Raw genomic sequence first — 25,738 nt, 5'->3', positions numbered from 1 at the left:
GGGGTGAGGGGAAGGGGGGGGGGGGGGGAGGAAGGCAGCCTGGTATATAGCCCGATCTCATCAAGACCTCGGAAGCTAAGCAAGGTCGGTACTTGGGTGAGAGATCACCAAGAAAGGCTCTGCAAAGGAAGGCAAGGTCAAACCACCTCTGCTTCACACTTGTCTTGAAAACCCCTTGCTGGGATCGCCATAAGTCTATTGTAACTTGATGGCACTGACATACATAAAGCCAAGAGTGGTGATTGGGCACCTCGAATGGGCACCTTGCAGCTGCAAACCGCTTCACACAGTCAGTCTGTGGCTTGAAGCCAGCCTGATATATGCGGGAAGCTCTGGGCGATTGCTGGCTCATGGAAGTGGAAACCCAAAGGGGAGCCTGAAGGATTTCATGAATGTTCACTCAAGGGAATGTTTTCACAAACAATGATTAAAAACATACATCTATTAAGCCGAGAAAAAAATTGATTTGACCCAGGAAAGGAATCTGTTGCACTTTCTGACTCCTTTTAAAGCCACAATAAAAGTAGTTCTTTGCCTCTCCTGTGATTGATCTGAAGCAGGTAGTGCAAGGGATGCATTTTAAAAATGCCTAGTATAATTCAGTTGTACATTCAGTATATTAGTCTGCAAGGTCAGATGTTTTACATGGGAAGTGTATGGATAGAAAAGCAGAAGTTAGCTATGCCATTTTGAAGGTAGCTCTGAGTTCCAGTCCCTCCCTGGACTGGCTACAGGCATAGTGTCCCCAAGGACGCTCCATCTGCTGCCATCCCTCAGCTTCCCCTTCGAGCTTAAGCAAAGATTTCTCTCCCTCACAAGAGCTACACAAGTCATGCTTGTAAGGAGCACAATGCCAGGAGGAGGAGGAGTTTGGGTTTATACCCTGCCCTTCACTACCCGAAGGAGTCTCAGAGCAGCTTACAATCTCCTTTCCCTTCCCTTCCCCACAACAGGCACCCTGTGAGGTAGGTGGGGCTGAGAGAGCTCTTTTGAGAACTGCTTGTGAGAGAACAGCTCGGAGAGAACTTATGACTGACCCAAGGTCACACCAGCAGCTGCATGTGGAGAAGTGGGGAATCAAACCCTGTTCTCCCAGATTAGAATCTGCGCTCCTAACCACTACACCAAATGGGCTTCCCATCATTGAGTGTTGCCAGCTCTGGGTTGAGAAACACCTGGAGATTTTTTGAGGGGTGGAGATAGGGGAGGGCAGGGTTTGGTGAGGGGAGGGATTTCAGAGGGGTGTAATGCCATACAGAGTCCACCTTCCAAAGCGGCCATTTTCTCCAGGTCAAATGATCCCTGTTACCCGGAGATCAGTTGTAATAATGGGAAATCCCCAGTCACCACCTGGAGGTTGGCAACCTTACCACTGCTGGACACATAGGCCAAAGTCCTTGTGTGTGGAACCAGCCCCGTTTGTGGACCCAAAAATGTTACACCCCATAGATCCATCCCAGCAGCAATTATTTGGCGACCATGGAGGAAAGAACGGTGCCGTAGGGTTGCCAGGTGTCCCACCACCACCCCCGGCCACTGATGGGGAGGGGAACATGAACAAACGCTAGCTCTACAGTCCTTAAAACAAAGATGCTGTTGAGATCAGGGAAGCCCTCTATTTGTCTCACATGCACACACGCCTTTCCGTCTCGGGTGAGAATTTTAACTGCACTCGCTGAAGCACCTGCTCAGCCAAAAGTGTGTGTGTGGGTGGGGGGGGGGAGGGGAATGTTCCATTATCACAAAGATGGGGAAAGATGGCATCAGACCGTCCCGCTTGGAGGGGAGCACAAGAGGCTTAACCTTCACAAAGAAGCTGGGTGTTGCTGGCTGGGAGGGTGGCCGGAATTTTCCAAGCAGGAGCAGCCAGGAGTGTTGGTGAAAGCTAGGATGTCAGTATCACAAAGGGTTGCGGGGTGGGGAGCTGGGGATTCAAACACATAAAAGGGCTTCAACCCTTCATGCAGAGAGAGAGAGAGAGGGAGGGAGAGACAGGCTGCTTCCCCCCCCCTCCCAGCAAGCTCCCAGGCAGCAGCATCCCTGTGCCCAGAGAACTGGGAGAGGAGGCGGAGGCCAAGAATGAGGCTTCCTGCAGTGGCCACCCTCACGGTGCTTTCAGTGCCATTTCTTTTCCTGGACGAAGCCAGTGGGCAGTTGGCTGGGGGAAAGCCGGCTGCCGAAGAGCACTCCGCTGCCTCTGCATCTGCCAGGGGCAAGAAGACCCCTGCCTCCTTCCCTGAAGGAGATGGCGGGAGAGGTGCGAGAAGAGAGCCCTCCGGGGGGCTGCAGAAGGCAGGAGGCGGCGCTGGAGCTCAGGACGGAAGCCAGAGCAAAATGGTGAGCCCAGCCACCAATAAGTTGGCTGCTGGCAGCAAGAAGCCGTCTCCCCAGCTGCCCCCTCCGAAAAGGAGAAGCCAAGGGCTTCAGAAGCACCTGAAAGGCCACGGGAAGTTTAATACAGACACGGTGAGTAAACGCTTTTCTGCTCCCACCCCTTCACCACCAAGAGGTCTCGCCTACAAAATAAAACAGGCATCCAGTGGCACCTTCATGGACTGATGCAACATATTTAAGCATACGGTCTCATGAGTCAGAGTTCACTTCACTGAGATTTTGGAAGCCTCTCTGTGTCATTCTTTGGCAGGGGTCTTCAAGAGAGTTTAGTGAAAGCGCTGCATGGGTCTCACGTGGTCTAAGACCACCGTACCTTCTCTCATACATTCTGACCCACCTATTAAGGTAATCAACAGAGGGCCTGCTTTGTTCCCCCCCCTTTCCCATAGACAGGGCCTTCTCAGGAGTGGCCCCTGTGCTTTGGAACTCCCTCCTTGCAAAGACTCACCTGGCATCGAGTACACATGCTTTTAGGTGCCAGCAAAAGACATTTTTATTCTCACAAGCGCTGTAGACCCCTTACAGTTGGTCTTTAGTTATGCTGTCCTTTGCTAGGTATCTTATTTTGCTGAGGTTTTCAGGTTCGTTTTAATACTGACTGTTATGACATCTCTTTAATCTGGTGTGTTTTATGGCTGGTGTACGGTTGATTGTGTCTTGGTTTTTAAGAATGAAACAAGACCTTCTTGAGTCACTGCACTGCTTGATCAGAGGAGACCCACAGCTGGATTACCAACAACGCTGCCAAGTCAGAGGCTGCTAGGCTAGGGATGTGACAGGAACTAGTTTGGCTAAGCCCATAGCTTGTTGAATTGGAGTTTGGGAGATCTGGTCCAACACTTGTGGACCTCACTGGACACCTGTGGCCAGTTCACAATCTTCCAGCCTCATTTCTGGTATGTAAAATGAGACTGATAAGCCACCCAGCTCACACCAGTGTTCTGAAGCTTCACCGGCAAAGCATCTCGCAGTGCAAGAAAAAGATGCTATTAAATATCCTTGGGAAGCTCTTACCAAAACTTTTATTACACTCAGTGCTGCAGCTTAGGCAGATTTCCTCCTAGATCCAGGACAAATTACTCAGGCTGTGTGATAAAGATTAAGTGGATTTTCTGAGCTCATTGCGTTTCCAGACATGCCCCTTTTTTGATCTGCAGGATAATGGCTCATTACAGATTCAGTCCCAGATATCTAAAAACACCCCAGCCTGAAACAATTAACCAGATATCCTCGAATGGCTTGTAAAGGAACTGACCCAGAATTAGAAAGCTAGGTCAGATTCTGAGGCCAAACAATTTTACTATTAAAAAACTCTTTTGCTGCTTTTGAACAGGCCCAGAGAGAACAGCAGAGTATCCCCAGACTGGGTGGCATAATTGGGAGAGTGTCAGACCGGGAAAGTCAGGTGCAAATCCCCAGTCATCCACGAAGCTTACTGGGTGACCTTGGGGGCAGTCAGACTCTCATAGCCTGACCTACCTTACAGGGTTCTGAAGACTCAATGAGAGAAGTGAAAATCATATACATTGCCCGGAATTCTTTGGAAGCAGGGCTGGATAAAGAAAGTGTGGCAGATTTTTCAGATGAAATTGGGACGTGTAATTTCATGTTGACCTGGATGGCCCAGGCTAACCTGCTCTTGTCAGATCTCAGAAGCTAAACAGGGTCAGCTCTGGTCAGTATTTGGATGGGAGACCTCCAAGGAATGCCAGGGTAGTTACGCAGAGGCAGGGAATGGCAAAGCACCTCTGAAAGTCTCATCTTGAAAACTCTGGTGGGTGAAAAGTGCCGTTAAGTTACGGCTGACTTACAGTGACCACACAGAGTTTTCAAGGCAAGAGACCTTCAGAGGTGCTTCGCCATTGCCTGCCTCTGTGTCATGACCCTGGACTTCCTTGGTGGTCTCCCGTCCAAGTACTAGCCAGGGCCGACTCTGCTTAGCTTAAGAACATAAGAGACGCCAATGTTGGATCAGGCCAAAGGCCCATCCAGTCCAACACTCTGTCACACAGTGGCCAGAAATACCAGGTGCCATCAGGAGGTCCACCAGTGGGGCCAGGACATTAGAAGCTTCTGAGATCTCACAAGATTGGGCTTGCCTGGACCATCCAGGTCAGGGATTGAAAACCCTACAGGGGAGCCACAAGTTGGCTGTGACTTAATGGCACTTCCCACCACCACCAAGTTCATGTCCTCCAATTTGCAGAGTCTGCCTGAGTATTCCCACCCCCACTATTGTACGATGGCAGTGATGATTCCCCCCCCCTGCTCTCATGCCTGTGTTCATTCATGCTGTTCTATTCATTTGTTCTATTCATTTAAAAGCTTGTTCTATTCATTTAAAAGCAAAGAGTTCTATTCATTTAATAGCAAAGAGTATTTCTGGCTAAAGAGATACCAGTGTCTGGGTCTGCCTCACCTGCGACAGGATCCAGGGCCACTGTGCCCCAGGAACAACAAGGGAAAAAAAAATAATTACTCTGTATTAGGTTATCAGCAGTCTAAAATAAGTCTCACCACTTCTACATAGGAAACAGATCAAGATGGGTAGCCGTGTTAAGTCTGTCTGTAGGAGCAGGAGAGAGCAAGAGTCCAGTAGCACCCTGAAGACTAACAACATTTCTGACGGGGATGAGCTTCCGTGAGTCACTGCTCACTTCTTCTGATGCAGCTAGCATGGGAGTCCATCTGTCCTATTTATTGGAAAGTGGCATGACTTCAGATGCTGAAGGACATTAGCAAGCAAATGACATTAGCAGGTGAATGACGATAGCAGGCGTGACTGGATTTAGGTGAGATATTCAGAGGGGTAATAGAGAAGTGGAGACATCGGCATTGGTAATGAGACAGTATGGCCTCAGGACGGAGTCCATAGATCCTGATGCTCCGACAGTGATAGTGCCTATGCTCGAGACCATGGGATGTCCAGGGTTGCCAGGTTTATGTACACCAATGCTGATTTCACCATGCCTACTATCCCTCTGCATATCTCACCTAAATCCAGTCACACCTGCTATTGTCATTTGCCTGCTAATATCGTCTGTAATCACGCCACTTTCCAATAAATAGGATAGATGGGCTCCTATTCTAGCTGTATCTGAAGACGTGAGCAGTGGCACATAAAAGATCATACCCTGCCACATATTTTGTTAGCTACTGGACTCTGGCTCTTTTCTTGTTGTTGTTCAGTTGCACAGTCGAGTCCGACTCTTCGCGACCCCATGGACCAGATCCCGCCAGGCTTTCCTGTCTTCCGCCGTCCTCTGAAGTTTGCTCAATGCTCAGGCTCTTTTCTACTACATAGGAAATGGCATGCTATGTCTACACAAGCCTTTTGGGGGCCAGGTCACACACTGTGGCCTCCATCTTGTGTAACAGTCACACAAGAGCTGCACATTCTCTTCTCTTGCCATGAGCACAGTGTCTGAGCCTGATCGTCACTACAGAGTGCATGTAGGAAGAGCTGTCCTGTAGGCACCGTTTCTTCTGCATTAGCTCCCCCAATGGGGCTAGATAACACACCTTTAAGGACCACTGCAGACCAGGGAAATCAGTCCCCCCGGGGGGGGCAGGCTTCTCCACACGCACCTAAGCTGCACTCCAAATCATCCACCAGTCTGGCACCACTCGTGCACAAATTGGAGCTGTCAGATGTTCAAGCACCACCAGTCACAGCTCAGAACAAAGGTATGTCAGTCTACAGGAGAGAAGCCCACATGGTCTTATGGCAAGACCAAGCAAATGAACCATCAGTAGATCTAATTGCTTCCATGTGCTTTTAACGTGATATTCAACAGGTGCAGCATATGTGCCTTATTCAGGAATTGCCAACAAAGTGGACCTGACAAACTTCAGTTTGAAATACTGTTATTAAAGGACAAAGAACACCTACAACAGGAAATAAGGTCTTGGGTCTCAGAAATTCTGCAGAACATGGACAATTAGAAATTCTAGGGCTGGGGGAAAAGCACTGGACTCAGTGCCATTTTAGAAAACGGGGGCTGGTATTATAAGGGATTCTCTGTCCTTCTTAGCATTCCTGTTTCGGGATTCAGTCGAAGACCTGCAAAAGACCCTCGGACTGTGACGGCTGCTTGGGCCTCTACACCTGCAAACTGCCAAGGGGGAAGTGTGACTTAAAAGCAGTCTCCCGGAAAACAGGTACCCCATAAATTCATCGGGCAGGCTTACACAGGTGAATGTGGGACCCTTGCCCTATCTGTGCCTCAGTGTGGCATGCAAGTAAACTCCCTGTGCTGACTGAAGTGGTGATTGGGGGTGGCAGAGTGTCAAACACTGGAGCTTCATAACTGGAACTTTCAACATATATTTTTGGCCTCTATAAGGAAGAAGTAAAAAGGGCAGGCAGAACTGAGGTGACTGTCTTTCTTATAATTATGTGCCGTCAAGTCACAACTGGCTTACAGCAACCTCAGGTTGCCAGCTCTGGGTTGGGAAAGGCCTGGAGATTTTGGGGGTGGAGCCTGAAGAGGGTGGGGTTTTGGGAGGGGAGGGACTTCAGTGGGGTATAGTGCTGTAGAGTCCATCTTCCAAAGTGGCCATTTTCTCCAGGGGGACTGATCTCTATCACCTGGAGAGCAGTTGTAATCCCAGGAGATCTCCAGCCACCAGCTGGAGACTGGCAACCCTGTGGCAACCCCTCACGGGTTTTCCCAAGGCAACAGATGAGCAGAGGTGGGACGCCATAGCCTTCCTCTGCATAGCAGTGTTGCACTTCCTTGGTGACAGGTCTCCCATCCAAATACTAACTATGGCTGACTCTGCTTCGCTTTTGAGCTCAGACAAATTTGGGCTAGTCTGAGCTATTCAGGCTGTTTCTTTCTTACTGGGGTTTAAAGCAGTCCAGTTTTTTAAAAGTATTTGAATGGGTGGGAGGGGGAAGGGAGGTTGACCTTCAGAATTACTCCCACCCACCCACATACACTTTTAGGGCCAAGCTATATGCCGTGAGTTTGGGCCATGTCTCCTCAGCCTGTGGCAGGCACGGCCTCATATTTTTCTCCATCTTAAAAAAACCCCACATAGGAGCTAGATGTCAGCATACCCTAGCCTTCTCCCTGGTATATTAGTTTTCCACATGCAGGGAGCTTTTCAGTATGGCGGACCACTCGGCCATGTCAGCATTCTGTCACAGGAGACGGCCCAGTTCAGGTTTAAATTCCTCCATCAGAAGCAGGCCACCCATACCAAATATTGTTAAATCAAATGCTGCATAGTATTTCCAATATATCGGCAGCAGGGGGCACTGCAAGCACAAAATAGTGCCATGGATGTGAGGATTCAACACATTAAGGAATCTCTAGTCTTCACATTCCCTTCTATTGGACGTTATTTCCCAAATACTGGGCTGGACCCATCGGGCTTTCCCTGAATCTCACTGAACCTGCCTCTTTTCTTCAGCCACCATCTGTACATGACCTTCGTACATGCTGTTCTCGTAACTCCCAGCATAGCTTTTTTTGGTGGGCAGAGGGGACCCCCCCTCCTTTTTCACCAGTGACAAAGCTGTTTGGAGCCAAACCATAGATTGTTAGCTATACAGTCAAGTAAGGAAGCAGGTTAATAACTTGGGGATCATCATAAAATGTTAGTCATTACTAAGATACCCTATTACTGTCCCAGTGCCATAGTGGAAATGAGTGTAGAATCTCCTCTCAGATTTGTTTGTGAAGCTCCCCAGGTAGTCTTTAGGTACCCTGCCAAACTGGAAGAATGCAACTGAGTTTGAGTGTGGCATTCCAGCCAGCAATGTCCTTCCCTTCATGCCAAGTGTGTTTGTTTCTCTCTCTCTCTCTCTCTCTCTGTGCTTTAGGTGGTTTCCCACAGAGTATCCAGAACAGATGAAGGTCCCAAGGATCCTCTCCATCTTTTAGATCCAGCAAAACACATTCCATCAGAAGTCAGTCTTCCGAAGCTTGCAACAGTGCATTGTTTTCAAAAATAAAAAGTTAATGGGAACCCAAATACACTGCTTAATGAGCTGGGCCCCTGAAGCTACGGTCTCATGTTGTTCCACTGGAATAAACAGATAGTAATTTTTTACCTTGGTTGCTTGATTTAAGATGCCTGACGTGACAGGAGGCATTCAGCAAGGCCCCATCTTTCCATTTGCTGGGCTCATCCATGTCTGCTGCTATACAGTGGTCCCCTTTCTGCTCTGGAGTAAGGCCACCCAGAGTTCTATAGCCACAGTTCTAAATCCCAGGAATAAGGGCAACAGTTCACCCCACCTGTCCTTGCTAGATTGTCCTAAACTCATGAACAAGTTGAGGGAAAAAGAGGCATGTGAGGCTGAGCAGGCATTTAAAATGGTCCCGAGGAATCGACTTTAAGCAAACAAACACATACAGGAATTGCCCTGCTGCTGCCGCCGCCGCCTAAGCCCTGCTTCCCTTGCCAGCACTTAGGGTCAATTCCAGCTACAGTTTGAGCTGTGAAGGAAGAGAGAGGATTCCATTTCGTACTTTGGAATTCACACGTAAGGAGTCTCCTTGGAAGGACCCTGACCCGGGGATGAGTACAAGAATGGGAGTGGAGAGGGGACGGGCAACAAGAATGGGATCTTGCACCGAAAATTTTGAGACAATGGCAGAGGCCTTAAAAACATACTGGGAAAAGCAACCCCATCTTCCAATAGTCTCAATTTTTCTGGTCTATATTAGTCTTTCCTGCACTTTACTGGACGTTTAGGCCGTGGTGTGTGTGCTGGTGGTGCAGGCAGGCAATGCTGGCCTCCAGCTTTAACACATTCCACACACTTCAGAGACGGTAATATGCCTTACCTTCAAAGGAGTAGGTTGTGGCTGTGCTTGAAAACTGAAGGCTTGCAACACACACACACAAAACACACTGCCAAAATGTTTGGGGGTAGAAACTGCCATCAAGTCACAGCTGACTGATGGCCAACCCCGTAGGGTTTCCAAGGCGGGAGACGTCCAGAGGTGGTTTGCCATGGCCTGCCTCCACGTAGCAACCCTGGACCTCCTTGGGGGTCTCCCATCCAGGTCCTAACAAGGGCTGGCCCCGCTTAGCCTCCGAGATCAGCCAAGACCAGGCGGTGCATGAACACCTTCCAGATGTTCCTGCTGGGGTACTCCCTGCCCACTTATGGTCTCACCCAGAAACACAGGCACAAGATGAGCAGCTACAGTACTTCAAGAAAATGGTAGCCTGAACAGGGTTAAGGAACTCAGCCTGCAGTTTGGACTGATTGGAGCTGTGGAGCAGTGAAGAAGATCCCATTTGATAGTTCGGGCCCCTCACATGTTTCTGTTTGAAAGGACACCGTTTCAAGCATTACCTTAGAGTAATAAAATAACATTTTTTAGTCTTGCAATGGCATTGTGTGCGGGGGAGGGACACAACAGCATTCCTAGACCACTCTAAGGATCAAACTACACTCCCCCACCCCACATGCATTTAAAACAGGGGTGCCCAAGTTTGCGATGCACCTTTGTGAATAGTGAGTGGGGTCCACAACATGGGGGCACAAAGCCTTAGAAGGAACCTCCTGTGACTGAAGCGGCAGCTTTCAAACAGGCCTTTGCTGGAGACACAGAAATAACGTTCCACAGGTTCTTCTGCCCCAAGGTCCGGCCCTAACAGTGTCTTTGCACTCACCTCCCCACCCGCACCCCAGTTTGGCCTAGAAGAAACAGCCCCGGGCACCTGCCTTTTCACCCCTGCAAGTACACCCTACAGCTGCTGCTGCTGCGTGAGCCTTTTGGGGCAAAGATCGTTGCTAAAGCAGTAGAACAAGTAGCCAAGACTGATTATGAGTTCTTATGGTGACACTTTCATGCCCAGCAGGATGGATCCGGGAACTTAAGGCCGGGCATGTGGAGGAAGTAACCGTGTGCCTGGGCTGGAATCCTGCATATGTGTCCACCCTTGAATCAGCAAGTGATGAGTACCACGGATTGAGCCCTACCACGGATTTAGCCCTCAGCCACACACCTAATATTCAGCTGGGCAAAGAAATCGAGGCTTTTTGAGCCTGCCAGCTCTAATCACCAAAGTGATCCGCAGGTCCATAACAATACCAAACATCAAACATCAACGACGGGCAACCTTTCTGAGACAAGTATCAACACCCCCACCCACCCCCGCCTAACTGTAAAGATGCTGTTATGTTGACAAACAAAAGAGGGGCATATATGTAAGATGGCCCAGGCTAGCTTGATCTCATCAGATCTCAGAAGCTAAGCAGGGTCGGCCCTGGCCAGTATTTGGATGGGAGACCCTCCAAAGAAGCCCAGGGTTGCTAACCAGAGGCAGGCAATGACAAAGCCCCCTCTGAACGTCTCTTGTCTTGAAAACCCCACAGGGGTCGCCATAAGTCGGCTGCGGCTTAATGGTACTTTCCACCACCCTGTAAGATAAAGGCTGTATTTTGGCCGGGCATGCTGAGGGACAGGCCCTCACTGGGAGGGCATCTGGCTGGCATGCAGAGGGTCCCGGGTTCAATCCCTAGCATCTCCTGTTAAAAGGGTCAGGTAATAGGACGATCTGAAATATCAGTGCCTGAGCCTCTGGAGAGCTGCTTGCCAGTCTGAGTCGACAATACTGACCTTGATGGACCAATGTCCTGCTACAGTACAAGGCAGCTTCACAGCTTACTCCTGCCAGCTGAGTCCCCAGCCCCTTGGTCCCATGGGACCACAGAACGAGCCCGTTTTATCGAGCAGAACAGTCTTCTGCACCCACCTGGTGCGCAGCCTAGTGGCTGCTGACCCTTCTCCTGTATCTCTGTCCCTCTCCGAATGTGTCAATAGAAACCAGGAGGCCGAGATCCATGTAAGAGGTACGTATCACCATTGCACCCCGCTGCCCATTCAGTCCCCCCCCCAATGCAGAAAGGTCAGGGGCCTTTAACGAGTAAAAGTCAACTCAGCTTAACCACACAAGTCACTGACTGTCAGAGTATGAAAAGAACCGTATCCTTTGTTTGTTTTAAACATCAGTCACCTTTAATTCCATCACATCATGCACTCAGCTTAATCCAAGGAAGGGTGAAGAGAACTTGTGCCCCATCATCCCCCCCCCCTCCGGCTGAGGAGGGGAAGCAACCTTCCATCACGCCGTGGTTGCTGGGCTGGGTAGCCAGTGGCTCTCTCTCCCCTCCTCACCACAGCCTCCCCCCCTGCCCCGTTTATGACCTCAAGCCCATCTCCACGTGCCCCACGTGTCCTCATCGTGTCCTCTTCCCCTCCTCCCTCTTTTCAGAACCCAAGTTAATGCAGCCACTGTCCTGTTTGCTCCCACTGCCACTTGGGACAGGAGCGTGGGCAAATGTCATTGGCTAATAGTTTTCCTAACCCCAACATAAATAAGAGAAACAAGAAGTTTAACAGCTACGAAGTACAACCACTGTGAAGTCTGCAAAGCGCCAATGGAGTGTTCCGAGAGAGCTTTGTCCAGTGCATGACCTCTGAAGACGTCCGTAGACCTGCCCCGGCAGCATCCGTGACCCTTATGCTGGCTTATCCCACAGGCCAGCTTTTCACACAAGCACAAGACTCCAGGACATTCTGGCTCCTGTGCTGGGGTTTCCCCTCCACTGGAGAGGACTAAGTGGGAATGGGTTTTAAGGAAAAAGTGGTCTATTTTTGTGTCCACTGAACTGTAGACATTCCTTCTCCTCACCACAGTGGCACTCTTCTGTCTTACTTCTTGTGGAGAAATTTCATTCTGTTACCTGAAGGGAAGAGACAAAAAGTATGTTTACAGGACGAAAGAGAAAAAGAATCACAGATTTGGAAGGGATCTCCAGGGTCATCTAGTCCAACCACCTGCACAATGCAGGAAATTCACAACTACTTCCCCCCCACACACCCACAGTGACCCCTGCTCCATGCCTAGAAGATGGCCAAAAAAGACCCCTCCAGAATCCCTGGCTAAAATTGCTTCCTGACCGCAAAGTGACGATCAGCATTTCCCTGTGCGTGTAAGAAAGGGCCATGAGAACTAAGCACTGATGCAGCTCTTATTCTCACATACCTGGAGATAAACAGATCTTTCTGCCCTTTCCAAACCCCAGTTCTAAAAAAACCTGGCTGAGTTAAGAACTGAGCACAGGGCTGTCTCTACCAGGAGGCAAAGATGGCCCATTGCAAGGTAGCATCGGCATGACGTGGCTGTGGATTAATATAAATTTCACCACACTAATTTACTTATGTTATTTATAGTCTGCCTTTCTCACCAAGACCCAGGGTGGATTACACAACTAAATTAAACTAATTAAATGAAGACTCATTTTGTTTTGCCTGCCTGACATTCCCTCAATGGTTCCTCCTTCCTGTCCCATGTTCTAACTGACGTTTCTCTGGACTTCAGATTTGGTTTTAAGCCTGTTTTAGGGTGTGTTTTTATACTGCGGTGATTTTAGCAACTAGCTAACTTGGTGGCCTGACTGGGCTAAAAAGTGGGATATAAATCCTGTTATAATCTAATAATAAACAATAAATAGTATATTCAAGGTATGGGCTTTTGTGTGTGAAAAAATTGTATTTGAAAAAGTATATGAAAAAAAATTCAAATGTATCTGATAAAGTGTGCCTTGCACACGAGAGCTCACACCTTGAATAAGCCCTTGTTGGCCTTAAAGGTGCCCCACTGGACCCTAAATGTGTTCTGCTGCTTCAGACCAGCACGGCTGCCCACCTGGATCTATCTTAATGAATACTACACTACAACTGAAGTTTTGTTGAGAAAATGTCTAAATGTTGGAAAGACAGGATGTGGATCTTTGCAAGACAGACAGAGGGGCTCTGGACTTCAGTCAGTTGCTACAGAAAGACAGATTCACGTATTTCAGACACGAAGCTTGTCAGATAAGAAACAACATGGTCAAAAAGTCCTGTTGAATGACGAGTTGCAGGCACAAGTCCGAATAAGGTGGCCTCTTTGCCTGAGGGGTTCCTGGTACCGGCACACTTTTCTCCTAAGGTGGAAGGCCCATCTATCAGGCTAAGCAGAAAGAAATGCCTGGGGGCTGACACCCCTAACACCCACTTCATGGTCACTCTAATCGAGTGGAAGTCCTCTTGCAGGGAAAAAATACAGAATCGGTGTGAATTCTATTTTACACCGCCTGGTTCCTTCACTAGGACTGCCATCTAGGCGGCAAAACCTAACCCCAAGTTAAGTCGAAAGGTACACAAACCTGACATTGTCAGGCACCCATATTCCCCCTCCCTCCAGTAGAAAGGCACCTGCAGCTGCAATTGTTACGTGGAGCAGGGGATCCCGGGGGCCAGGGGCTGCCTTTCAACCCGCAGCAGCGCTCTAAAGCTCCCTCCTCCACACAACTCTTTTACTTATTCATTTAGAACCTGAGCAGCCTTTTCTTCCTCGCGGATCTCAAGGCAGCAGCTGACAATATAAATGAAACACATAAAGCAAAAAAAAAAATATTAAATCACAAATTAGGATGGCTTCGATCAGTCCTGAGTAAAACTGTGACAGGAGCAAAAAAGTTGCCCACCCCCAGCCTCACAAGGCCTGATCATCAGCTGAAAGACGGGACCAGAATACGCTCGCTGACCTTCATCCCTCCGCCCTGCTTCCCCTCCCCCATAACCTAACATTTCTAGCTGGCCCTCTCCTTGGGGCAGGGACTTGGCCCTTTCCTCGGCTACTGGGTGGAGCCTGCCCCTATCCTACCACACCACTAAGCAAAATTAGTTAGCCTGTTACAGTATTTATGCCCCACCTTTCCTTACGGCTCAAGTGTGAAGCCTTCCAAAACTCACTGATGATCTCTTCCGCCAGCGAAGGCATACACAGAAGCTGCTCGGTCTCTTACCTAACCCTTTCAGGAATTTATTAACTCCACTCTGCTCTCCGCTGGGAAGGGTTTCCAGGTACTCCTGGGCACGTACTTCAAACAGTCCTATGAGGAGGGTGGAGGGGGGGAAAGAAGAAATTATTGGCCATCAGTTGCCAGCTTCAGTTGCCATCACCAGGCATGTGGGATTTTTATATACTTTAGGGACCAGAGATGAAATTTCAGAATATCTGCCTGTAACGTTTTTCTTTTGCCCTGCTTCCAGAGCCAGCGCGCACACCACTCCCTTCCTTCATTTCATCCTAACCACCCTGTGAGGTAGCTTGGAAGGAGAGAGGGAGGGTGTGTGTGTATGGTACATCCAGCAAGCCTTGTGGATTTGAACCCAAACCTACTTTGATCGTTTTGGATAATTCTTTACGTTACAGAATCTGTTTGGAGAGAAGGCAGCATGGATATAGCCCGGTCTTGTCAGATCTCGGAAGCTACGCAGGAATAGTACTTGGAAGGGAGACCACCTAGGAAGGCTCTGCAGAGGAAGGCCATGGCAAACCACCTCTGTTGAATCACTTGCCTTGAAAGCCCCTTGCTGGGGCTGCTGTGAGTCAGCTGCAACTTGATGGCACTTTGCACACATGCACACACGCACACAAACACAATCTGTTTGGAAAAGGCTGGTAAGAGGACCAGCTCTCAAATGTGCAACATCTGTCTCATCCTACTCTTTCAACAGGCATCTTTCTTAAGGACCACCCTTACAGCTCTCTCTCGCTCTCTGTGCATGCATGTGCCAGTGCAAGCAGTCCTGCTGAGCCCAGGTATGCACGCAAGGTCTGCAGTCTCAGGATCAACCAACTAAAGCTTCCATTGGTTAAATCAGTTGGTCCTATGTTGAAATAAGTGGGAGATGAGACACAACTGTTAAAGGTATGCTCGTTTATTTCCTGGGGCAAGCTTTGATCATGGGATGTTTAGTATTCTTTCTAACAACAGGAGGTCACTGTGGCTGGGTTTTTCTTCCTTTGCAAAGATCCCTACACATCACTTCATGGGAAGCCCACATGTTTAGAGTATCTCCCTAGGATAATGGAGATCCAAGTTCGAATCCCCACTCATGCCATGGAAGCTTGTTGGGTGATCTTGGGCAAGTCACACTCTCTCAGCCTAACCTACCTCACAGGGTTGTTGTCGTGAGGATAAAATGAAGGAGGGGTGAACTACGCAACACGCTTTAGGTCTCCACTGGGGAGAAAAGGAGGGCATAAATATATCTAAATAAAATAAAAACTGCAATGTAAGAGTAGAACTGATGCAATTCCTTGCTTCATTATGAAGTGTTCTTGGCAGACAAGTCCATAGCATCCGGCCTGCTGCTCCAAATGCTGTATACATTTGAAGGGGAAAGAAAAGTGTAACAGAGGGCCAAAACATGAGAAATTGCACTCTCCACACCAACTGCTATTTGCTCCACAGGGGGAGATTTATGGGTAGCCATAAGCTTTCCCTCTCAGGGCAAATTTCAGCTCAGGAAGGATGGCTCCAGAACACACTAATTTATGCAGTAGCTAAATCACCTGCTCACAACTTTAATGCCGGTAGCTCACAAAGTAGAATTTTTGCTCACAGGACTCTACAGCTTAGAGGGAACATTGGTCCTAACCACTGCCACCCCTGCTTTTAAAGGAATTCTAAAGAGGTAGCAGATCTGATCAAGGATTCCCAGCACTCTATCTAATCTGGGCCAGAGAAAATGAGAACAGAGAGAGTGTTTATCTAGGACCACGGAAGAAGCCTATCCACACTGTACAATTAAAATTCCGCCAGAGTCAACAGGGATCTCCCATTCCACAATTCTCCTCTCACCAAGAGAAGGCTCTCACCTTTGACTCCCTGTTTCCGCAACTCTCGTTCCTGAATGAAGCCCCCAAACATCTGGGTTTCCATGAAGACTTCGAGGAAGCGCCGAAGGCTCTTGGAAGAGACCGACTTCCGGAAGGCCTCCCGGTGCAGGACCCTCTCTTCCTTCTCCGTGGTCGTCATGAAGAGGGAGTAGTGCCCCACAATCTCGACAAAGAAACGGACAAACGCCTCCGACACCACTTCGTTCAAGGGGCTGGACTCTGGGGAAGAACAGAGTCACAGAGTTGGAAGGGGCCATACAGGCCATCTAGTCCAACCCCCCTGCTCAGTGCAGGATCAGCCCAGAGCATCCCTGACAAGGGTTTATCCAGCTGCTGCTTGAAGATGGCCAGTGAGGGGGAGCTCACCACCGCCCCAGGCAGCTCATTCCACCGTTGCACAACTCTTACTGTCAAACCGTTTTCCCTAATATCCAGCTGGTACCTTCCTGCCTTTAATTTAAACCCATGATTTTGAGTCCTCTCCTCTGCCGCCGACAGGAACAGCTCATGGAGGAAAGTGCATCAGAGTTGTAACAAAACAGTTACTGGCAGGCTGAAGACAAAGGACTGCTTTACGGCCCTGTGATGGCATCCAGGTTGCAACCACCACATTGGTCGAACAGCAAGAGTGGAGATGCAGCCCACTAGGAGCTGTGCAAAGCCACCAGGGGTTTCTGCAAGGCACAGCATTGGTCTACACACCTCCAAATGCATGGTCAAGCCCAGCGTCTGTCCCCCCCCCATAGCCACTCCGAAATAATGGTTCTAACCCTTACCCTGCTTGCCGTTGAGCGGGCCCTCTTCCTGGTCGCTTGCCAGCTCATTCCTCTGCTCCAGGATGTGTTCTAGCGCTCCTTGCAACTTCCGAGGTAAAATGGAGTCCTCATCTTCCATCTTTAAAAAAAAGAAAGCATTACTTCTATATGTGAGACTGTCACACTCTGGGGACATATTGTGACAAAACCTGTGTTCGTGTTAAGCATCTGCTTTGAGCCCCAGTGATGGACTGGTGGATACTCCATGGTCTCTGTGCAAAGACTTTCAAGCACCTGCACCAGCATGGCCAAGGTCACCCAAGTTTATCAAAGTATTTGAGAGCCAGCGTGATGGAGTGGTTAGGAGTGTCGGACTCTAATCTGGAGAACTGGGTTTGATTCTGCACTCCTCCACATGGAGCCAGTTGGGTGATCTTGGGTCAGTTACAGCTCTCTCAGAGCTCTCTCAGCCCCCAAAATAAATCTAGCTCACCACCTAGTGGTGCCAAAAAAGAGCTAGTACTTCAGGCAGCCAGACAATTTCATGATCTCCTGGCTATACCGCACACAACACCATACGATAATAATAATATCAAAGTATTTGAATGGCTTGCCACAGGCTAACAACTGCGGCTTGGAGCTATTCAAAACCGCCTCCATAAGGTAGTCCCTTGGTGGCTTTACATGGCAGGAAGAATATTTGCATGAACAGAGTTTGGCTTAACCCCCCCGCCCCCAGGTACACCACATTAGAAGAGCCTGCAGATAAGACACAGTCTTTCACCAAGGTAACCCAAAGAAAAATTCGTCCTCAGTGCCAAAGAGAGAAGTCAGGGTGCCCTCTGCACCGGATTTTCAAGGGAGGAAACAAATAGATGTTAAGTGCGTGCAACCAAGTCAGCAGACACCACAGCTGACCAGTATGAGCCAGAGGCAATGGCCATTGTGCAAGGCATACCACTAGGGTTGCACAATTTTTTTTCTTGGTATTTTTCAATTTGGGTCTATTGGACCCCCAAAAATTTGGGATTTCAAAAAACAAAAACAAAACCCAGATCCCAACACCAGTAAAGTGTTCAGATCTGGGATTTTTTGGAAATCCCAATTTTTTTCCAGGTCCAATAGATCCGAACTAAAAAATACAGGGGGGTTGGGAGCAGCAGCAAAGCTGCACAAAACAGCCGAGAGGCAGCTCAGCTGGGGCTCTTTTGGGCAGTCCCTTTAAACCAGTCCTTTTAAACTGCCCAAGAGAGCTCCAGCTGAGCCGGCAGGAAGAATTCTCCCCGCAGGATCAGCTGCTTTGCAGGCTCTTTTGGGCTGTCCGATTTAAACCGAATTGCCCAAGAGAGCCCCAGCTGAGCCAGCGGGGAGAGTGGTCCCCCCCCCCAGCTTGGCCGTTTTGCCAGCTGTCTTTTGCAGTCCCTCCTGTTTAAAGGGACCACAGGAGAAAGCTAGAAAACAGCTGAGTGTTTGCTGGTAATCCCCAAATATGTCCAGGTTTTTTTCGGGAATTTCCCCCCCAGCACTCCCAAAAAATCCTTGATACGTTTGGGATGCCAAAATATACCTGAAAAATACTGATAAGGTGCTTTTCAGGTATATTGTCAGACTGGGTAGATCCAAATGCACATCCGTACACATACTTCCTGACCATTTTTGGGGTCAGTAAGCAATTTTTTTCCAGTTTGGCTGGGGATCCCAGAGGTTTTCTGCCCTCTTCTGGGCATGGGACAGGTGTCACTGGGTGTGTGTGTGGGGGGGGAGGTATTGGTGAATTTCCTGCATTGTGCAGGGGGTTGGACTAGATGACCCTGGGGGTACCTTCCAACTCTATGATTCTAAGAACAGCTGGGCCAGAACATCATGCCCTGGTTGCACAACTGCAATGGCATTCTCTTTGTCCTCACACCTTCCTTTTGGGATGACTTTTCCTGTATGTCCTGGATTGGCACTGGTGATGAAGAGGACATATCCTGGCAGCTGCACCCCACATGTGAAAACCCTTGGGTGGGCGGGTTTTATGGTGCCCCTCTTTCCAGGCAGGTACTCAAAGGTGGTTTGAGAGACTCCTGATCATTTCATGTTTGTGTGCGTGTGTGTGGGGGGGCTCTTTCCCATTTCCATCTCTGCTCCAAACAGGTTTGATGGTTTCCGCAAAACCCGTCAAACTGTTTTACCAGAGAAGATAGTACGACAGAAAAGTCTATGCGGGAAAGTATTTACAGGTCATGGAAAGTGAAGCCTCCCGCAAATCACTTTCACTTCAACGGCTATGGAGTGTCTCCAGATTCTGTTTCCTCTCCCCCCAACCCACCCTGGTTTCTCCAGCTGGGCTACAAACAACAGGCAAAATAAATATCAAATCACGGATTAGCAGAACTTCTCGTTCTTCCTTTCAGCTTGAGTAAACAGGAAAAATAGGACTGCAAAAAAAGAGGTTCTTCTTACCTGTCTTAGGAAGCGATTATTAACAAGGTCAACCACAAGGACCTGCCTCAGGCAAAGACACACAAAAAAAGCGGAAGAATGTTAGAAGGAGGAAAGAGGTCACTGACCCTCTCTCTAAAAGCCGCTGTGCTGCAGGCCTTCCTTTTCGGCAGGGAAAGTCCTGCCGTGCCCCACCTAATCCCACAGAGCCACAAAGAGATATGAAACCCTGACCGATCCCAGAGTGGCTTTATGACTTTCACCACAAAGCCACAGAATCACAGCTTAGAACACAACTAAGCTCCACCACCCCCTTTGCTTCTTGCGCACACTTTCCCTTCCTCCAAGGATATTTTCCATCTGAGAAACCACAGAGCTTCTTGTGCACAGCAGGGAAGGCGAAACTGATACAGCAAAGTGTGGAGACAGCCTGCACACTCCTCCCTCCCTCCCTCCCTCCCTTTACGTGATCAAGTTGAGCTTCATACAAAGCACTGGGGCAAGCAGGAGACTGAAGCACCAGGCCTGGAAGGGCGTTCCTGTGACTTTAATAAACGAAGGACTAGCTAAGAAGGCACTCTGGTGCCTGAAATGGAAAATCCAAATGGCACCACCTACCTACAGGCCACCATATATTGTTAAGGTCTCCTGCACAAGTCCCCACCAAGTGGAAATTGTGCAACAACAGCTCAGCCAGGTCTGGATACAGGTGAACTTCCTGGTGGTCGCACCCAGTGGGTCTGCTTCATTTGCTGTTCTCAAGAGAGCCTCAAATCTGTCACTTGAACCACTCTTCTCAACTTATGATGGACAGCTGGAAATTCTGACCCATGCCGGAAGGGGAGGAGGGAAGAATTAGTGCAGGAGGTCAGGTTGCGAACCTCCAGGTGGGACCTGGTGTTCTCCTGGAATTATGACTGATCTCCAGCTTACACTGGTCATTCCTCCTGGAGAAAAGGGCAGCTGTGGAGGAGGAACTGCACTCCGGCTGAGTTCCCTCCCCACCCCCACCCTCCCTAGGCACTGCTCCCAAATCCCCAGCAGTTTCCAGAGCTGGCAATCCCAGCAGGAGGTGGAGATGTGGAAGCTCCACTCTGTGCCTTTAGAACGGTAAAAAGTAAAAAGGCGTAGTCACTGCTGCCAAGTGAGGACCCAATAATGCTCCTCCCCCATACCCCAATTCAAAGCCGGAAGGAAGGGTGGAGATTGCCAGAGTGCCAGTGGTCCTGCAGATCAGCTGTAAGGGCCACTTCATGGGACAAAACCAGCATGGGCAGGCATGAACAGACTGAGGATCAGCTATGATGAGACAGGTGAGAGCTGCCGGGGAAGGCACCGCTTCTTCCCCAGCTGGACCACAAAAGGCAGACCTCTGCCACATCCTCTGAACGAGGCCATGAACAGTGACATTCTGCCCGCGCTTAGCTAATGGGTTGCTGATGGTCAGGATGGCCTTCTCCAGGTTGACAGCATGCATGGAATACATACGTGCTGAGAACAGGACGTGCTGTTCTAATATATCTAGCACACATGGGACACTCAAGGGGGATGCTTCAGACCACCCCAGTCCACACTGACCACTGCAGGATTAGTCTAGGCTGCGTAGTGTTTGCATGGATAGCTTCCAGCTTTTCAGCACAAGGGTGTGCTACACGCCCCGACTGAGAGTACAGAAGTCTACATTGGCAGAAAGTGCAGCTGCGAGTTGTGCCTAGTAGCACCAGCAAGTCTGGCAGGAAATACGTCAGATCGCCAGAAAGAGCAGGGATCCAGAGGGTGCAGACACAGCAGTCTAACACTAACGATCATTTCCTGCAACACACGTACACACAAAGTCGGGTCGCTGCATGGGCATGCACAAGGGTGCTTTATATACATGTACCTGGGTGCTTAAAAATGCGCCGAGAAGCCCTGACTGGGGTAGGCTTCCCAGGCATGTGTACACAGGCGCTTAAAGATACAGGTGCATCTTCATGTGCTTGCCACAGGAAAAATACCAGTCTAACGAGACATGCAGTGAGCGGGCTAGTAGTACGAAGCCCAGAGTTGCCCAAAGGGGGATCTGGAACATGGGGGAGAACATGCACATGACAGGAGAGGTAGCCTGAGTCTCCGAAGGGAGGAGGGCGGTGGCTTGGCAGAGACAGGAAAAGAGGCAAATCCCTAGGATTACTCATTTGTCATCAACAGATTTCTCACTGGGCATGTTGCACTAAGCCCAAAAGGCGTAACTCCATCTTGGGCACGCTAACTGGAAAAAGGGTTACAACGGAATGCAGACTCGTTGCAGCACGCCTTCTGCAGGCAGGAAACTCATCAGACCTGCTTAGGTGCAATTACACAGGAAGCCCCTCGGCATGCATCGAACTGAGCCCATTTCGGGCCCAGCAAAAGTTACACACAGTGACAGAGCTTGAAAATACCATCTCAGGAGAAAGAAGGGATTTAAATCCTGGATTCCTCCTGGCCAACCACCATCACTGTGCTTTCAGATATCTATCAGGATGTCTTGCTAACCTCGGTTCATTAATACGGTAGACACATATGAAGACGGCTGTCTACTGAGAGAACCAAGGGCTTTTCCAATTCTTTTTTTCAGGGATCTGAATGGGTCACCCACAGTCTCCTCATATTCGGGTGCCGATCCCAGGGATGGCTGAGCCTGTTCACCCATCTGGGCCTAGCAGGAAAGTTGGGCACAGCAACCACAGCACTTAAACAGTCTGGGTAAAATTTACCCTCTCCTGTTAACAAGCGACTCTTGTCAAGGAACTCCCTCCTGCTTCCAGCTTGGTGCTGCAGTGGCTAACATAAGAAAATGAGAACATAAGAGAAGCCATGCTGGATCAGGCCAATGGCCCATTCGGACCAACACGCTTGTGTCATACAGCGGCCAAAATCCAGGTGCCAGCAGGAGATCCAGCAGCAGGGCCAGAATTCCAGAAGCCCTCCCCACTCTTGCCCCCCCAAGCACCAAGAATACAGGGCATTACTGCCCCAGACAGTGTTCCTAGCTATACCGTGTGGCTAATAGCCACTGATGGACCTCTGCTCCATACGTTTATCCAGTCCCCCCTTGAAGCTGTCTATGCTTGTAGCTGCCACCACTTCCTGCAGCAGTGAATTCCACGTGTTAATTACTCCGCCAGTTATTGGAAAAGCATTGCCTGGCAGCACCCCAGTGCTTCAATGTTCATAAGAGAAGGACTTGCCCCATCTCATCTGCCTGAGTGGCACTTTATCCCCTGGCTTAACTCTGGCCCTCCCCGTACTGTGGTCTTACCTCTTCCACCGGCAATTCCTTGAGGCGTGGGAGCGAACTGGAGAGCAGACCAATCAGAAACGGGGTTGGGGAGCACACGATGTCAATCATCGAAGGGGGGAGCACAGGGATGTAGGTATGCTGCCATGTAAATGGGTAAAGGAGTGCTACCATAGCATGGCAACATTTCGACAAGGTGCTGAAAAGGGAAGCACATGGAAAAGTTTGCCTGAAACACTCCAGTGCCTGTTGCACGGTTCACACAAAATACGCTGATCAGCTTGCTGGCGGGGGGGGGGGGGGGGGGTAGTTAAAAAACACACCCTGGTCTCTACTTCTAGTGCTTAGAACAACATCTAAAGAGGCTTTAACCTGAAGTGGTGCCTGGCTTCCCAAGAACCTTGGTAGGCTTTTTAATTTCAAAAATCACATTTCTTGACTGTGAAGGAAGGGACTGAAAAACTCTAAGCACTGTTTACTGATCTGAGATTTATGCAGCCTTAAAGCCTTCTCCCCCATGCCATTTTCCCAATCTGAAACAACCCCGGAGGAGGCACTATTTGCCCTGTTGGGGAAATCCACATGTCCCCCCTCAGCACACACACAGAGCCTCAGTACACACACATTGCCCCCCCCCCAGCACTTTCAGGACATGAAAGTGTGCATGTGTGTGGGGGAGAGAGACTGCATCCCCTCTGCACTAGGCTTACCATATTCCCGTTCACAGTGGGAGACCTCCTGACCCCCACTGCTGCTGCCTGCCACCACTCAACAGGGCCTGACCTGGATAGCCCGATCTCATCAGATCTCGGAAGCTAAGTGGGGCCGACCCTGGCACGCACTTGGATAGGAGACCTCCAAAGAATACCAGGGTCGGGATGCAGAGGCGGGTAATATCAAAGCCACCTCTCTGAAACGTCCTAGCCCCTCTAGGGGTCACCAGAAGTCACCATGGCATCCAGGCTCAAAAGTATATACACACACACAAACATGCACACACACAAAATACCACCCCCCAGGTGGTGGAAGGAAACTGCCAGAAAAAGGTGGGGTGTGTGCAGTAATGTCACACCGATATCTGGTATTTACTGTGCCAGGGGCAACACACTCTAGCACTCGCCTCAAACTCTTTGGGGCAAGTGCCAGACCATTGCCCTCGCAATGCCGTCACTTTTAAGTCATACCAGAGGTTATATAATCACTTCAGGGACAATGAGTGTCCCCTCCCCCCCTCTGTAAGTTCCCACCTCCCGCAACTCCCACTGGTTGACAGGGCTTGCCTGGCAACTCTACAAGTATGCCACGGTCCTAATTTGAATTTGGTTCCTTTCAGCACACCTGGGAATAGTTTCATAGAAAGTCTTGGCTACAGACCCAGACCTGATGCGAGGCCTGTGTATGGCCTTGTAAGGCCCTCCACAGTACGAACTGGGATCCAGTCTGGCCTGGGATCCCCCGATCTTCGGGGCTCCAATCCACTGCCGGCCAGCCCCACCCCCGAAAAGGCTTGTCACGCGTCAATGTGGTTGGCACAATGTGATGTCATCACATCAGTGACGTTGTGCATTGCCATTCTAGCATTTTGGCCAAAAGCTTTATGGTAATCATAGAGTTTTGGCCAAAATGCTAGACCATTGACAGGCGATGTCCCCGGTGTGATGATGTCCCTTCCATGTGATGTCATCATGCTGACCACATCGCATGTAGTGACATCGCCCCCCCCCCGATGCCTCCCCCCACCCCCCGCCACCAGGACAATCGCACCTGGCAACCCTAGCATGAACTAGGAAGCTCTACAAGGTGCTAGATCAGTCACCCAAGAACCTTTTTAAAGACAACCCTAAATGCACACAGGTTTCCCTCTCCCATTTGAACAGAAGCAGTTAAGAATATGTGGGCACATGCATCTTGCCGCTCGAGTTAATCAGATTCACTCTCTCCTTATAGTTTCTCCTGCCATTTTAAAAAAGCTCTAACCTGGATAGTTTAGGTTAGCATGACACTTGCTAAAGCAGTGTCAGCCCTGGCTTGTATTTGGATGGGAGACCTCCAAAGGACTTTATGGTTAAGACACAGAGGCAGGCAACAGTGAACCACCTTGGAACATCTCTTGCCTTGAAAATCCCACGGGGTGGGCTCCACTCACTGTGACCTGACGGCACTTTCCACGGCCATTTAAAAAAAACAGCTCTAGGAAGAATGGTCATGAACTCCTGGCCCTAGTTAATAACAACTTTGAAAAATGAAAATAGTGCTATGCTTCTTTCATAAGCTCCACATGTGTGCCACGTTAAGTGGGTTTTGGGATTCTGAAGACTTCTATAGTTCGTTAAAAACACTGACACGAATGCAGCTCCTTTCACAGTGGGCTACGGAGGCATGGTAGGGGGAAGGAGACAGAGAGAGAAATCTCTCCATCAGCAGATTCTAAGGCAGGTTTCGGGGAGAACCTTCACTCCTGTAACAACAGAAGAATGCAGCAACACATTACCATACAAGAGCCTCCAAGATGGGCAGGGCCCTGGCAATCCATCAGCTCTATAGGGTTGCAAGCTCTCTGGCCCGTCTAGGGAGGCTCATATGTTACCGAACTGTGCACATAACGTCATTTGGTTTTATTAGCCAGGCCTTGAACGGAAAGAGGAGGGGAAGGGAGAGATATACAGTGGAGCTTAAAGGAATCGTATGGCCCGGAAACCACTCACAGCTGGCTTTTGTTAAGCGCCATGAGGGAATTTACACTGAATGGGAGGGAGAAGAGGGAGGGGGAAAGTCCCCCAGACCTGGAAACAACTTCTGCAGATATGCAAAAGGGAGAAAGAACGGATACTTATCGAAGGTGGACTTAGAATATATATAAAAAGGGGGGCTGTTGATGTTCAGAATACATGTAGTGCAGCTAGGAATCTGGTTTCCTTTGATCGAGCCCAGGTCCTCTTATTTACAAGTCAGTCGGTGAGTGTATGAGAGAGACGTCCCCAGCTGAGGCCTATCTTTCCTGCAAATTACTCTCCCCCAATTTCTCTAGCACTACCTCCTGCCAGGGTTAATGGGAACTGTAGCTTTCTCAACCTCCCAAAGTCGATTGGAACGAAAAGCAAGCTACAATTCCCAACCATCCCAGCAAGATATCATGCTGGGAAAGTTTGGGAAGGTTGCAGAAAAGGGGGATCCTGGTCCAGGTCCAGCC

General features: G+C 49.4%; 2 protein-coding genes across 2 annotated transcripts in view; one reads left to right on the top strand and one right to left on the bottom strand.

Moving 5' to 3' along the window:
- Positions 1–8,288, top strand: part of LOC107108785 (pseudouridine-metabolizing bifunctional protein C1861.05-like) — a 46,626-nt gene extending 38,338 nt beyond the window's left edge. Inside the window, 4 exon segments of the mRNA XM_015409304.1 lie at positions 2,120–2,466; positions 2,950–2,975; positions 6,429–6,632; positions 8,228–8,288. Of these exon segments, the coding sequence (XP_015264790.1) occupies positions 2,120–2,466; positions 2,950–2,975; positions 6,429–6,632; positions 8,228–8,288 (638 nt within the window).
- A 3,211-nt stretch (positions 8,289–11,499) lies between these two features.
- The window catches only part of DENND2A (DENN/MADD domain containing 2A), a 100,697-nt gene continuing 86,458 nt past the window's right edge, over positions 11,500–25,738 (bottom strand). Inside the window, exons 15-20 of the mRNA XM_015409305.1 lie at positions 22,570–22,747; positions 19,308–19,349; positions 16,881–16,998; positions 16,084–16,323; positions 14,222–14,308; positions 11,500–12,112 (exon numbers count right to left, since the gene is read on the bottom strand). Coding sequence (XP_015264791.1) covers positions 12,081–12,112; positions 14,222–14,308; positions 16,084–16,323; positions 16,881–16,998; positions 19,308–19,349; positions 22,570–22,747 — 697 coding nt within the window. The 3' untranslated portion in view covers positions 11,500–12,080. The remainder of the gene's footprint in view (positions 12,113–14,221; positions 14,309–16,083; positions 16,324–16,880; positions 16,999–19,307; positions 19,350–22,569; positions 22,748–25,738) is intronic.

This window comes from Gekko japonicus, unplaced genomic scaffold (genome assembly GCF_001447785.1).
Source record: "Gekko japonicus isolate JY-2015 unplaced genomic scaffold, Gekko_japonicus_V1.1 scaffold515, whole genome shotgun sequence".
Lineage (NCBI taxonomy): Eukaryota > Metazoa > Chordata > Lepidosauria > Squamata > Gekkonidae > Gekko > Gekko japonicus.
Note: the sequence above shows the minus strand (reverse complement) of the source record. Positions and strands in the feature narration are given on the sequence as shown.